A 15,339-nucleotide genomic window follows, 5' to 3' on the forward strand; every position below is an offset into this window, starting at 1 on the left:
CCATTAGGTAGTAATAGCAGTTCCCTTTAGTGACCCCCATTAGGTAGTAATAGCAGTTCCCTTAAGTGACCCCCTTTAGGTAGTAATAGCAGTTCCCTTTAGTGACCCCCATTAGGTAGTAATAGCAGTTCCCTTTAGTGACCCCCTTTAGGTAGTAATAGCAGTTCCCCTTTAGTGACCCCCTTTAGGTAGTAATAGCAGTTCCCTTTAGTGACCCCCATTAGGTAGTAATAGCAGTTCCCTTTAGTGACCCCCTTTAGGTAATAATAGCAGTTCCCTTTAGTGACCCCCTTTAGGTAGTAATAGCAGTTCCCTTTAGTGATCCCCATTAGGTAGTAATAGCAGTTCCCTTTAGTGACCCCCATTAGGTAGTAATAGCAGTTCCCTTAAGTGACCCCCTTTAGGTAGTAATAGCAGTTCCCTTTAGTGACCCCCATTAGGTAGTAATAGCAGTTCCCTTTAGTGACCCCCTTTAGGTAGTAATAGCAGTTCCCCTTTAGTGACCCCCTTTAGGTAGTAATAGCAGTTCCCCTTTAGTGACCCCCTTTAGGTAGTAATAGCAGTTCCCTTTAGTGACCCCCATTAGGTAGTAATAGCAGTTCCCTTTAGTGACCCCCATTAGGTAGTAATAGCAGTTCCCTTAAGTGGCCCCCTTTGGGTAGTAATAGCAGTTCCCTTTAGTGACCCCCATTAGGCAGTAATAGCAGTTCCCTTTAGTGACCCCCATTAGGTAGTAATAGCAGTTCCCTTTAGTGACCCCCTTTAGGTAGTAATAGCAGTTCCCTTTAGTGACCCTCATTAGGTAGTAATAGCAGTTCCCTTTAGTGACCCCCATTAGGTAGTAATAGCAGTTCCCTTTAGTAACCCCCTTTAGGTAGTAATAGCAGTTCCCTTTAGTGACCCCCATTAGGTAGTAATAGCAGTTCCCTTAAGTGACCCCCTTTAGGTAGTAATAGCAGTTCCCTTTAGTAACCCTCTTTAGGTAGTAATAGCAGTTCCCTTTAGTGACCCCCTTTAGGTAGTAATAGCAGTTCCCTTTAGTGACCCCCATTAGGTAGTAATAGCAGTTCCCTTTAGTGACCCCCTTTAGGTAGTAATAGCAGTTCCCTTTAGTGACCCCCTTTAGGTAGTAATAGCAGTTCCCTTTAGTAACCCCCTTTAGGTAGTAATAGCAGTTCCCTTTAGTAACCCCCTTTAGGTAGTAATAGCAGTTCCCTTTAGTAACCCCCTTTAGGTAGTAATAGCAGTTCCCTTTAGTGACCCCCTTTAGCTAGTAATAGCAGTTCCCTTTAGTGACCCCCATTAGGTAGTAATAGCAGTTCCCTTTAGTAACCCCCTTTAGGTAGTAATAGCAGTTCCCTTTAGTGACCCCCTTTAGCTAGTAATAGCAGTTCCCTTTAGTGACCCCCTTTAGCTAGTAATAGCAGTTCCCTTTAGTGACCCCCATTAGGTAGTAATAGCAGTTCCCTTTAGTGACCCCCTTTAGGTAGTAATAGCAGTTCCCTTTAGTGACCCCCATTAGGTAGTAATAGCAGTTCCCTTTAGTGACCCCCTTTAGCTAGTAATAGCAGTTCCCTTTAGTGACCCCCTTTAGGTAGTAATAGCAGTTCCCTTTAGTAACCCCCTTTAGGTAGTAATAGCAGTTCCCTTTAGTAACCCCCTTTAGGTAGTAATAGCAGTTCCCTTTAGTGACCCCCTTTAGCTAGTAATAGCAGTTCCCTTTAGTGACCCCCATTAGGTAGTAATAGCAGTTCCCTTTAGTAACCCCCTTTAGGTAGTAATAGCAGTTCCCTTTAGTGACCCCCTTTAGCTAGTAATAGCAGTTCCCTTTAGTGACCCCCTTTAGCTAGTAATAGCAGTTCCCTTTAGTGACCCCCATTAGGTAGTAATAGCAGTTCCCTTTAGTGACCCCCTTTAGGTAGTAATAGCAGTTCCCTTTAGTGACCCCCTTTAGGTAGTAATAGCAGTTCCCTTTAGTGACCCCCATTAGGTAGTAATAGCAGTTCCCTTTAGTGACCCCCTTTAGGTAGTAATAGCAGTTCCCTTTAGTAACCCCCTTCTTCGTTTCTCCTCTCTGGTCTGTGCTGCGGTGCATGATGATGACATCGCTCATGTGCCGGAGTGCAGAATAAAGATGATCTGTGACTTGTGGCTGCCTGCATATTGCGGGCGGCCACAAAAGTGATCGACAGAGCGAGGGGCAAATCAGCAAAGCGCTGCATTTAACTATATGCAGATTCATATGCAGAAAAAAATACCAACTATTGCATTGTCGGTATTTTTAAAATAAAAAATACCATCAATGTGGCCAAAACGGGGCTGTTTTTGACGCCATTACCCCTCCCTTTGTAGGTTTATATCTGTGTTTCCCAACCAGTGTGCAGCTGTCCGGGCATGCTGGGGGTTGTAGTTCTGCAACAGCTGCCAGCGCCCTGGTGAGGAAACAGTGATTTATAGATTCTTCATCTATTGCTACGTATAGTTTCCGTCTCTATGTCCGATCATTTTTCTTCATAGACCAAACAAGTAACTTCAAAAGACTTCCAAACTTTTAACCTGGGTGGGAAACAATTTGGTAACATCAACAGCCGCTGCCAGCTGTTGCAGAACTACAACTCTCAGCATGCCCGGACAGCCAAAGGCTGTCCGGGCATGCTGGAAGTTGTAGTTCTGCAACAGCTGGCAGCGCTCTGGTGTGGAAACAGTGATTTATAGATTCTTCATCTATTGCTACGTATAGTTTCTGCCTCTATGTCCGATCATTTTTCTTCATAGACCAAACAAGTAACTTCAAAAGACTTCCAAACTTTTAACCTGGGGGGGGGGAACATTTTCGGTAACATCAACAGCCGGGACAGGGACCATCTGCACCGCCTTCCTGAAGGCCCGCGATTCAGCTCTGCTTGATCTCACTCAGGTGTTCCTCTCGATATAAACAAGGGGAATCCCATGTAATGAATGGGAAATTACAGGTAGACCTCCAGGCTTCTAAAAATATTCGATTTTTGGAGTTTGTCAATTGGCACTTTGAGGCTGCGTTGTTGGGTTCTTGCCCTAAGTAATAATCAGTATACCCCATTATAATACCACCATCATCATCATCAAACACCAAACCAGCTCTGCTATATCCGTGTTTTATATTATAACTATTTACATTATTTTAAAGGGAAATATGTGGCAAAGACTGATATACAAATCGCTCTGCAAAATTCCGCAGTTGTTTTAGATCCAAAAAGTTGACATTTTTATTAGGTACCTTTTCTTACCATTACGAAAGCTGTATGTATTTAAATTATAGGAGGACGGGATAGGAGGTCGAGTTAGGAGGTCAGGATATGAGGTGGAGATAGGAGGTGGAGATAGGAGGTGGAGATAGGAGGTCGAGATGGGAGGTTGGGATAGGAGGTCGGGGTATGAGGATGGGATATGGGGTTGGGATATGACAACAATATATGGGGACGGGATATGAAGTCAAAAGCTTCCTCCTCTGTTGATTTTCCTCCTCAACAAGGATGAGGAAGGAAAAACCGGGCAACGCCGGGTACTCAGCTAGTATATATATATATATATATATATATATATATATATATACCACACCGGACAGAGCCGATCTCTACGTAGATTTGGAACATTTAGCATTTTGTTACATACAGTAGAACAGTTTCATGGAAAGTCAGGGCGGATTTTTTGGATTCTTTTCTTACCTGTGGTTTCCTATTTGGTTTAGCAATAAGACTCCGGGTCCATGTGAATTCCATTCATTAGGTAATGAGACGGCATGAAAAACACAAGGAAAGTATCATGTGATCAAATGGAGCGAGTCCACCACATCTGGGCACATGAGTAAGAACAGTCAATGCAAAACCCGCATGGCTTGTAAACACACATAGGGAAGTCATTACCATCTGTTTACACAGGACTCACTACAGCTCTTCACTTATATAGAGAGAACTCAACTCCGGATCAGACCTACATACAGAGCGCAGCTTTGTTCACTCTATATATGAGCATTCTGGGCACTGCTAGGTGTATTTTGTGCTTCATTTATTAGAGCATTTTATTATGTTACTATGTGGATGTTATTACAAGGTTAGGTTGGGCTTCACTATAGAATGCTTCACTGTAGGGATGGTATTGGGCAGGTAATGGGCAGTGCCTGGTTTCCCCCAGACATGATGCTGCCCCCACCATTATCACTGTAGGGATGGTATTGGGCAGGAGATGGGCAGTGCCTGGTTTCCCCCAGACATGATGCTGCCCCCACCATGATCACTGTAGGGATGGTATTGGGCAGGTGATGGGCAGTGCCTGGTTTCCCCCAGACATGATGCTGCCCCCACCATGATCACTGTAGGGATGGTATTGGGCAGGTGATGGGCAGTGCCTGGTTTCCCCCAGACATGATGCTGCCCCCACCATGATCACTGTAGGGATGGTATTGGGCAGGTGATGGGCAGTGCCTGGTTTCCCCCAGACATGATGCTGCCCCCACCATGATCACTGTAGGGATGGTATTGGGCAGGTGATGGGCAGTGCCTGGTTTCCTCCAGACATGATGCTGCCCCCACCATGATTAGTGTTGCTCGCGAATATTCGCAATACGAATTTTATTCGCGAATATCGCTTATTCGCGAATTCGCGAATATTCGCGAATATAGCGCTATATATTCGTAATTACGAATATTCGTTTTTTTTTTGTTTTTTTTTCCCACAGTACACATCACAGTGATCACCCCTCTCTGCTTCCAGCTTGTGTGGTGTAAAGAAGGCTCTAATACTACTGTGTGAGACCGGCGTGCGGATTTTCGCATATGCAAATTTTTGCTTATGTTAATTTTGTATATGCTAATTTTCGCATATGTTATTTTCGCATACGCGAATTTACTCATATGCGAAAATAAAACAAGAATATTACGAATATGCGAATATTCGCGAATATATGACGAATATTCATCAATATATTCGCGAATGTTCGCGAATTCGAATATGGCCTATGCCGCTCAACACTAACCATGATCACTGTAGGGATGGTATTGGGCAGTTGATGGGCAGTGCCTGGTTTCCCCCAGACATGATGCTGCCCCCACCATGATCACTGTAGGGATGGTATTGGGCAGGTGATGGGCAGTGCCTGGTTTCTCCCAGACATGATGCGGCCCCCACAATGATCACTGTAGAGATGGTATTGGACAGGTGATGGGCAGTGCCTGGTTTCCTCCAGACATGATGCTGCCCCCACCATGATCACTGTAGGGATGGTATTGGGCAGGTGATGGGCAGTGCCTTGTTTCCCCAGACATGATGCTGCCCCCACCATGATCACTGTAGGGATGGTATTGGGCGGGTGATGGGCAGTGCCTGGTTTCCCCCAGATATGATGCTGCCCCGACCATGATCACTGTAGGGATGGTATTGGGCAGGTGATGGGCAGTGCCTGGTTTCCCCCAGACACGATGCTGCCCCTACCATGATCACTGTAGAGATGGTATTGGGCAGGTGATGGGCAGTGCCTGGTTTCCCCCAGACATGATGCTGCCCCCACCATGAGCACTGTAGGGATGGTTTTGGGCAGGTGATGGGCAGTGCCTGGTTTCCTCCAGACATTATGCTGCCCCCACCATGATCACTGTAGGGATGGTATTGGGCAGGTGATGGGCAGTGCCTGGTTTCCCCCAGACATTATGCTGCCCCCACCATGATCACTGTAGGGATGGTATTGGGCAGGTGATGGGCAGTGCCTGGTTTCCCCCAGACATGATGCTGCCCCCACCATGATCACTGTAGGGATGGTATTGGGCAGGTGATGGGCAGTGTCTAGTTTCTTCCAGACATGATGCTGCCCCCACCATGATCATTGTAGGGATGGTATTGGGCAGGTGATGGGCAGTGTCTAGTTTCTTCCAGACATGATGCTGCCCCCACCATGATCATTGTAGGGATGGTATTGGGCAGGTGATGGGCAGTGCCTAGTTTCTTCCAGACATGATGCTGCCCCGACCATGATCACTGTAGAGATGGTATTGGGCAGGTGATGGGCAGTGCCTGGTTTCCCCCAGACATGATGCTGCCCCCACCATGATCACTGTAGGGATGGTATTGGGCAGGTGATGGGCAGTGCCTGGTTTCCCCCAGACATGATGCTGCCCCCACCATGATCACTGTAGAGATAGTATTGGGCAGGTGATGGGCAGTGCCTGGTTTCCTCCAGACATGATGCTGCCCCCACCATGATCACTGTAGAGATGGTATTGGGCAGGTGATGGGCAGTGCCTGGTTTCCCCCAGACATGATGCTGCCCCCACCATGATCACTGTAGGGATGGTATTGGGCAGGTGAGGGGCAGTGCCTGGTTTCCTCCAGACATTATGTTGCCCCCACCATGATCACTGTAGGGATGGTATTGGGCAGATGATGGGCAGTGCCTGGTTTCCCCCAGACATGATGCTGCCCCCACCATAATCACTGTAGGGATGGTATTGGGCAGGTGATGGGCAGTGCCTGGTTTCCTCCAGACATTACGCTGCCCCCACCATGATCACTGTAGGGATGGTATTGGGCAGGTGATGGGCAGTGCCTGGTGTCCTCCAGACTTGATGCTGTCCCCACTATGATCACTGTAGGGATGGTATTGGGCAAGTGATGGGCAGTGCCTGGTTTCCTCCAGACATGGTGCTGCTCCCATCATACTTCACTGTAGGGATGGTATTGGGCAGATGATGGGCAGTGCCTGGTTTCTTCCAGACATGATGCTGCCCCCACCATGATCACTGTAGGGATGGTATTGGGCAGGTGATGGGCAGTGCCTGGTTTCCTCCAGACATGATGCTGCCCCCATCATACTTCACTGTAGGGATGGTATTGGGCAGGTGATGGGCAGTGCCTGTTTCCTCCAGACATGACGTTGCCCCCACCATGATCACTGTAGGGATGGTATTGGGCAGGTGATGGGCAGTGCCTGGTTTCCTCCAGACATGATGATGCCCCCCACCATGATCACTGTAGGGATGGTATTGGGCAGGTGATGGGCAGTGCCTGGTTTCCTCCAGACATGATGCTGCCCCCACCATGATCACTGTAGGGATGGTATTGGACAGGTGATGGGCAGTGCTTGGTTTCCTCCTGACATGATGCTGCCCCCCACCATGATCACTGTAGGGATGGTATTGGGCAGGTGATGGGCAGTGCCTGGTTTCCTCCAGACATGATGCTGCCCCCACCATTATCACTGTAGGGATGGTATTGGGCAGGTGATGGGCAGTGCCTGGTTTCCCCAGACATGATGCTGCCCCCACCATGATCACTGTAGTGATGGTATTGGGCAGATGATGGGCAGTGCCTGGTTTCCTCCAGACATGATGCTGCCCCCATCATACTTCACTGTAGGGATGGTATTGGGCAGGTGAGGGGCAGTGCCTGGTTTCCTCCAGACATGATGCTGCCCCCACCATGATCACTGTAGGGATGGTATTGGGCAGGTGATGGGCAGTGCCTGGTGTCCTCCAGACTTGATGCTGTCCCCACTATGATCACTGTAGGGATGGTATTGGGCAAGTGATGGGCAGTGCCTGGTTTCCTCCAGACATGGTGCTGCTCCCATCATACTTCACTGTAGGGATGGTATTGGGCAGATGATGGGCAGTGCCTGGTTTCTTCCAGACATGATGCTGCCCCCACCATGATCACTGTAGGGATGGTATTGGGCAGGTGATGGGCAGTGCCTGGTTTCCTCCAGACATGATGCTGCCCCCATCATACTTCACTGTAGGGATGGTATTGGGCAGGTGATGGGCAGTGCCTGTTTCCTCCAGACATGACGTTGCCCCCACCATGATCACTGTAGGGATGGTATTGGGCAGGTGATGGGCAGTGCCTGGTTTCCTCCAGACATGATGATGCCCCCCACCATGATCACTGTAGGGATGGTATTGGGCAGGTGATGGGCAGTGCCTGGTTTCCTCCAGACATGATGCTGCCCCCACCATGATCACTGTAGGGATGGTATTGGACAGGTGATGGGCAGTGCTTGGTTTCCTCCTGACATGATGCTGCCCCCCACCATGATCACTGTAGGGATGGTATTGGGCAGGTGATGGGCAGTGCCTGGTTTCCTCCAGACATGATGCTGCCCCCACCATTATCACTGTAGGGATGGTATTGGGCAGGTGATGGGCAGTGCCTGGTTTCCCCAGACATGATGCTGCCCCCACCATGATCACTGTAGTGATGGTATTGGGCAGATGATGGGCAGTGCCTGGTTTCCTCCAGACATGATGCTGCCCCCATCATACTTCACTGTAGGGATGGTATTGGGCAGGTGAGGGGCAGTGCCTGGTTTCCTCCAGACATGATGCTGCCCCCACCATGATCACTGTAGAGATGGTATTGGGCAGGTGATGGGCAGTGCCTGGTTTCCCCAGACATGATGCTGCCCCCACCATGATCACTGTAGTGATGGTATTGGGCAGATGATGGGCAGTGCCTGGTTTCCTCCAGACATGATGCTGCCCCCATCATACTTCACTGTAGGGATGGTATTGGGCAGGTGATGGGCAGTGCCTGGTTTCCTCCAGACATGATGCTGCCCCCACCATGATCACTGTAGAGATGGTATTGGGCAGGTGATGGGCAGTGCCTGGTTTCCCCCAGACATGATGCTGCCCCCACCATGATCACTGTAGGGATGGTATTGGGCAGGTGAGGGGCAGTGCCTGGTTTCCTCCAGACATTATGTTGCCCCCACCATGATCACTGTAGGGATGGTATTGGGCAGATGATGGGCAGTGCCTGGTTTCCCCCAGACATGATGCTGCCCCCACCATAATCACTGTAGGGATGGTATTGGGCAGGTGATGGGCAGTGCCTGGTTTCCTCCAGACATTACGCTGCCCCCACCATGATCACTGTAGGGATGGTATTGGGCAGGTGATGAGCAGTACCTGGTTTCCTCCAGACATGATGCTGCCCCCACCATGATCACTGTAGGGATGGTATTGGGCAGATGATGGGCAGTGCCTGGTGTCCTCCAGACTTGATGCTGTCCCCACTATGATCACTGTAGGGATGGTATTGGGCAAGTGATGGGCAGTGCCTGGTTTCCTCCAGACATGGTGCTGCTCCCATCATACTTCACTGTAGGGATGGTATTGGGCAGATGATGGGCAGTGCCTGGTTTCTTCCAGACATGATGCTGCCCCCACCATGATCACTGTAGGGATGGTATTGGGCAGGTGATGGGCAGTGCCTGGTTTCCTCCAGACATGATGCTGCCCCCATCATACTTCACTGTAGGGATGGTATGGGCAGGTGATGGGCAGTGCCTGTTTCCTCCAGACATGACGTTGCCCCCACCATGATCACTGTAGGGATGGTATTGGGCAGGTGATGGGCAGTGCCTGGTTTCCTCCAGACATGATGCTGCCCCCCACCATGATCACTGTAGGGATGGTATTGGGCAGGTGATGGGCAGTGCCTGGTTTCCTCCAGACATGATGCTGCCCCCACCATGATCACTGTAGGGATGGTATTGGACAGGTGATGGGCAGTGCTTGGTTTCCTCCTGACATGATGCTGCCCCCCACCATGATCACTGTAGGGATGGTATTGGGCAGGTGATGGGCAGTGCCTGGTTTCCTCCAGACATGATGCTGCCCCCACCATTATCACTGTAGGGATGGTATTGGGCAGATGATGGGCAGTGCCTGGTTTCCTCCAGACATGATGCTGCCCCCATCATACTTCACTGTAGGGATGGTATTGGGCAGGTGATGGGCAGTGCCTGTTTCCTCCAGACATGATGTTGCCCCCACCATGATCACTGTAGGGATGGTATTGGGCAGGTGATGGGCAGTGCCTGGTTTCCCCCAGACATGATGCTGCCCCGACCATGATCACTGTAGGGATGGTATTGGGCAGGTGATGGGCAGTGCCTGGTTTCCTCCAGACATGATGCTGCCCCCACCATGATCACTGTAGGGATGGTATTGTGCAGGAGATGGGCAGTGCCTGGTTTCCTCCAGACATGATGCTGTCCCCACCATGATCACTGTAGGGATGGTATTGGGAAGGTGATGGGCAGTGCCTGGTTTCCTCCAGACATGATGCTGCCCCCACCATGATCACTGTAGCGATTGTATTGGGCAGGTAACGGGCAGTGCCTGGTTTCCTCCAGACATGATGCTGCCCCCACCATGATTACTGTAAGGATGGTATTGGGCAGGTGATGGGCAGTGCCTGGTTTCCCCCTGACATGATGCTGCCCCCACCATGATCACTGTAGGGATGGTTTTGGGCAGGTGATGGGCAGTGCCTGGTTTCCTCCAGACATGATGCTGCCCCCACCATGATCACTGTATGGATGGTATTGGGCAGGTGATGGGCAGTGCCTGGTTTCCTCCAGACATGACTATTTGTATTGAGGCCAGAAAGTTCAATCTTGGTTTCCTTAGACCAGAGAATCTTGTTCCTCACAGTCTGATCCTTTAGATCCTTCTCTATGTGTTATTACTGTGGAGGCTTCTTTCTTCTTTCTTTCATAAAGCCCGGATTGTGGAGGCTGCAGTTATGGTTCTGGACCTTCTAGAAGTTTCTCCCATCTGCACACAGGATCTATGGAGCTCGGCCAGAGTGACCATTGGGCTCTCGGTCGCCTCCCCTACTAAGACCCTTCTCCCCCGATTACCTAGTTTGTTGGGGCAGCAGCTCTAGGAAGAGTTCTGGTTGTTCCTTTTTCTTCCATGTAAGAATTCTGGAGGACACTGAGCTCTTGGGAGCAGCAGAAATGATTTGTCACCTTCACCAGATCTGTTCCTCCACACAATCCTGTCTCTGAGCTCTATAGGTGTTACGCCTAGCGCTCCGGGTCCCCGCTCCTCCCCGGAGCGCTCACGGCGTCTTTCTCCCTGCAGCGCCCCGGTCAGTCCCGCTGACCGGGAGCGCTGCACTGTCTTGGCCGTTGGGGATGCGATTCGCACAGCGGGACGCGCCCGCTCGCGAATCGCATCCCAGGTCACTTACCCGTCCCGGTCCCCTGCTGTCATGTGCTGGCGCGCGCGGCTCCGCTCTCTAGGGCGCGCGCGCGCCAGCTCTCTGAGACTTAAAGGGCCAGTGCACCAATGATTGGTGCCTGGCCCAATTAGCTTAATTGGCTTCCACCTGCTCCCTGGCTATATCTGATCTCCTCCCATGCACTCCCTTGCCGGATCTTGTTGCCTTGTGCCAGTGAAAGCGTTTAGTGTGTCCAAAGCCTGTGTACCTGAACTTCTGCTACCCATCCTGACTACGAACCTTGCCGCCTGCCCCCGACCTTCTGCTACGTCTGACCTTGCCTCTGCCTAGTCCTTCTGTCCCACGCCTTCTCAGCAGTCAGCGAGGTAGAGCCGTTGCTAGTGGATACGACCTGGTTGCTACTGCCGCAGCAAGACCATCCCGCTTTGCGGCGGGCTCTGGTGAAAACCAGTAGCCTCTTAGAACCGGTCCACTAGCACGGTCCACGCCAATCCCTCGCTGACACAGAGGATCCACTACCTGGAAGCCGAATCGTGACAGTAGATCCGGCCATGGATCCCGCTGAGGTGCCGCTGCCAAGTCTCGCTGATCTTCCCACGGTGGTCGCTCAGCAATCGCAGCAGATTGCCCAACAAGGACAGCAGCTGTCGCAGTTGACCGCCATGTTACAGCAACTTCTGCCTCTGCTACAGCAGCAACCATCTCCTCCGCCAGCTCCTGCACCTCCTCCGCAGCGAGTGGCCGCTCCTAGCCTCCGCTTGTCCCTGCCGGACAAATTTGATGGGGACTCTAAACTCTGCCGTGGATTTTTGTCTCAGTGTTCCCTGCATATGGAGATGTTGTCGGACTTGTTTCCTTCAGAACGGTCTAAGGTGGCGTTCGTAGTAAGCCTTCTTTCAGGAAAGGCCTTGTCTTGGGCCACACCGCTCTGGGACCGCAATGATCCTGCCACAGCCACAGTCCAGTCCTTCTTCGCTGAAGTCCGGAGTGTCTTCGAGGAGCCAGCCCGAGCTTCTTCTGCCGAGACTGCCCTGTTGAACCTGGTCCAGGGTAATTCTTCAGTGGGCGAGTACGCCATCCAATTTCGTACTCTTGCTTCCGAGTTATCATGGAATAACGAGGCTCTCTGCGCGACCTTTAAAAAAGGCCTATCCAGTCGCATCAAGGATGTGCTGGCCGCACGAGAGATTCCTGCCAATCTGCAAGAACTCATCCATCTAGCTACCCGCATTGACATGCGTTTTTCTGAGCGACACCAAGAGCTCCGCCAGGAAAAAGACTTAGATCTCTGGGCACCTCTCCCACAGTATCCGTTGCAATCTACGCCTGGGCCTCCCGCCGAGGAGGCCATGCAAGTGGATAAGTCTCGCCTGACCCAGGAAGAGAGGAATCGCCGTAGGGAAGAAAATCTCTGTCTTTACTGTGCCAGTACCGAGCATTTCTTGGTGGATTGCCCTATCCGTCCTCCACGCCTGGGAAACGCACGCACGCACCCAGCTCACGTGGGTGTGGCGTCTCTTGGTTCCAAGTCTGCTCCTCCACGTCTCACGGTACCCGTGCGGATTTCTTCTTCAGCCAACTCCTCCCTCTCAGCCGTGGCCTGCTTGGACTCCGGTGCCTCTGGAAATTTTATTTTGGAGTCGTTTGTTAATAAATTCAGCATCCCGGTGACCCGTCTCGTCAAGCCGCTCTACATTTCCGCGGTCAACGGAGCCAGATTGGACTGCACCGTGCGTTACCGCACAGAGCCCCTCCTCATGTCTATTGGACCCCACCTTGAGAGGATTGAGTTCTTCATTCTCCCCAACTGTACCTCTGAGGTCCTCCTCGGTCTGCCTTGGCTCCGGCTTCATTCCCCCACCATTGATTGGACCACCGGGGAGATCAGGAACTGGGACTCTGCCTGCCACAGGAAGTGCCTCTCCCCCCCTCCCAGTCCCGTCAGGCAAGCCTCTGTGCCTCCCCATGGCCCCCGTCCTGGTGTCACACTGCCCCGTGCCAGGCCTCGCCCTCTGCCCTCCCTCCCCATTCCCACTCCTGCTGTACTGCCTGCCGTTGAGGAAACCCTCCATTCTTTCCCGGTGTCCTCATCCCAGGGGAGGCAGTTACCGGACAAAGAGAAGGGGAGACCTAAGGGGGGGGGGGTACTGTTACGCCTAGCGCTCCGGGTCCCCGCTCCTCCCCGGAGCGCTCACGGCGTCTTTCTCCCTGCAGCGCCCCGGTCAGTCCCGCTGACCGGGAGCGCTGCACTGTCTTGGCCGTTGGGGATGCGATTCGCACAGCGGGACGCGCCCGCTCGCGAATCGCATCCCAGGTCACTTACCCGTCCCGGTCCCCTGCTGTCATGTGCTGGCGCGCGCGGCTCCGCTCTCTAGGGCGCGCGCGCGCCAGCTCTCTGAGACTTAAAGGGCCAGTGCACCAATGATTGGTGCCTGGCCCAATTAGCTTAATTGGCTTCCACCTGCTCCCTGGCTATATCTGATCTCCTCCCATGCACTCCCTTGCCGGATCTTGTTGCCTTGTGCCAGTGAAAGCGTTTAGTGTGTCCAAAGCCTGTGTACCTGAACTTCTGCTACCCATCCTGACTACGAACCTTGCCGCCTGCCCCCGACCTTCTGCTACGTCTGACCTTGCCTCTGCCTAGTCCTTCTGTCCCACGCCTTCTCAGCAGTCAGTGAGGTAGAGCCGTTGCTAGTGGATACGACCTGGTTGCTACTGCCGCAGCAAGACCATCCCGCTTTGCGGCGGGCTCTGGTGAAAACCAGTAGCCTCTTAGAACCGGTCCACTAGCACGGTCCACGCCAATCCCTCGCTGACACAGAGGATCCACTACCTGGAAGCCGAATCGTGACAATAGGCAATTCTTTCCCCCTCATCGCTCAGTGTTTTTCCTGATATACATTGTCAGCTGTGAGACCTTATAAAGACAAGGCTGCGTCTTCCCAAATCCTGTCCAATCAGCTGAATTTACCCCAGGTGACTCCATGTCAGAGATGATCAAGAGAAATGGGAGGAGCCAGAGCTAAATATCATGTGTCATAGCAAAGGGTATGAATACTTATGTCTAGGTGAAAATTTAGTTTTCAAAATGTAGTTTTTATTTGTTTTGTTTTTTAAACTTGAGAAATTTCTAATGTTTGATTTTCCCTTCCTCTTTATGGGGTATTAGGGCAGAATATTGGGGCATGTAGACAGTTTTTATCTTATTTTTGCTCAAGGACTCAACATAACAGAAAAGTCAAGGGGTATGAATACTTTCCGACTACATTGTAGTTTCCAGGATCTGTTCTCTGTTCTCTGTGCATTCACACCACGTTTCTGAGATCTTTGAATGGAAATGTTCTGAGGAGTTTAACAAGCACGGGGTTAATGCCGAGGCCACGGAGAAGAGTCTTGTAAAACATCTCCCGAATGTAGGGACCTCAATGGGGTCAGGAATGGTCAGAGACATTGCCACATACCAGGTAAGGGTGCGATCACACACACCTTTATGAAATCCGGCTGGGAAATTTGACGCAGTGACTCCGGTCGGCTCATTTTAATCAATGAGATTCGGCGCCAGTCCGACTGGGATACCGGAGCACCCACTTTTCAAATTTCCCAGCTGGACCGGCACCGAATCTCCCTCATTTAAATGAGCCAAGTGACCAAACAACGTGACTAAACCTCATTCATTGAAATGAGCCGTCCGGAGTCACTACATGACTTCGGTTGGCTCATTTCAATGAAGGAGATTCGGCATCGGTCCGTATACCGGAGCGCCCACTTTTCAAATTTCCCAGCCGGACCGGCGCCGAATCTCATTCATTGAAATGAGCCGACCGAAGTCATGTAATGACTCCGGTCGGCTCATTTCAATGAATGAGATTTGGTCACGTAGTGACTCCGGTTGGCTCATTTAAATGAAGGAGATTCGGCATCAGTCCGTATACCGGAGCGCCCGCTTTTCAAATTTCCCAGCCGGACCGGCGCCGAATCTCATTCATTGAAATGAGCCGACCGGAATCACAACATGACTCAGTGACACCGGTCGGCTCATTTAAATGAAGGAGATTCGGTGCCGGTACGGCTGGGATACTGGAGCACCCGCTTTTCAAATTTCCCAGCCGGATCGGCGCCGAATCTCATTCATTGAAATGAGCTGAACGGAGTCACGTAGTGACTCCGGTCGGCTCATTTTAATGAAGGAGATTCAGCGCCGGTCCGGCTGGGATACTGGAGCACCCGCTCTACGTGACTCCGGTCGGCTCATTTCAATGAATGAGATTCGGCGCTGGTCCAGCTGGGATACCGGAGCGCCCGCTTTTGAAATTTCCTAGCCGAACCGGCACCGAG

The 15,339-nt window shown here is 51.4% G+C and overlaps 1 protein-coding gene across 1 annotated transcript in view; it reads left to right on the plus strand.

Annotated features, from left to right (window-relative positions):
• The first annotated feature begins 2,921 nt into the window (after positions 1–2,921).
• The window catches only part of LRRC32 (leucine rich repeat containing 32), a 101,217-nt gene continuing 88,799 nt past the window's right edge, over positions 2,922–15,339 (plus strand). The window contains exon 1 of the mRNA XM_056561168.1: positions 2,922–2,972. Coding sequence (XP_056417143.1) covers positions 2,959–2,972 — 14 coding nt within the window. The 5' untranslated portion in view covers positions 2,922–2,958. The remainder of the gene's footprint in view (positions 2,973–15,339) is intronic.

The sequence above is a fragment of the Hyla sarda genome, chromosome 2, assembly GCF_029499605.1.
Source record: "Hyla sarda isolate aHylSar1 chromosome 2, aHylSar1.hap1, whole genome shotgun sequence".
Taxonomy (NCBI): Eukaryota; Metazoa; Chordata; class Amphibia; order Anura; family Hylidae; genus Hyla; species Hyla sarda.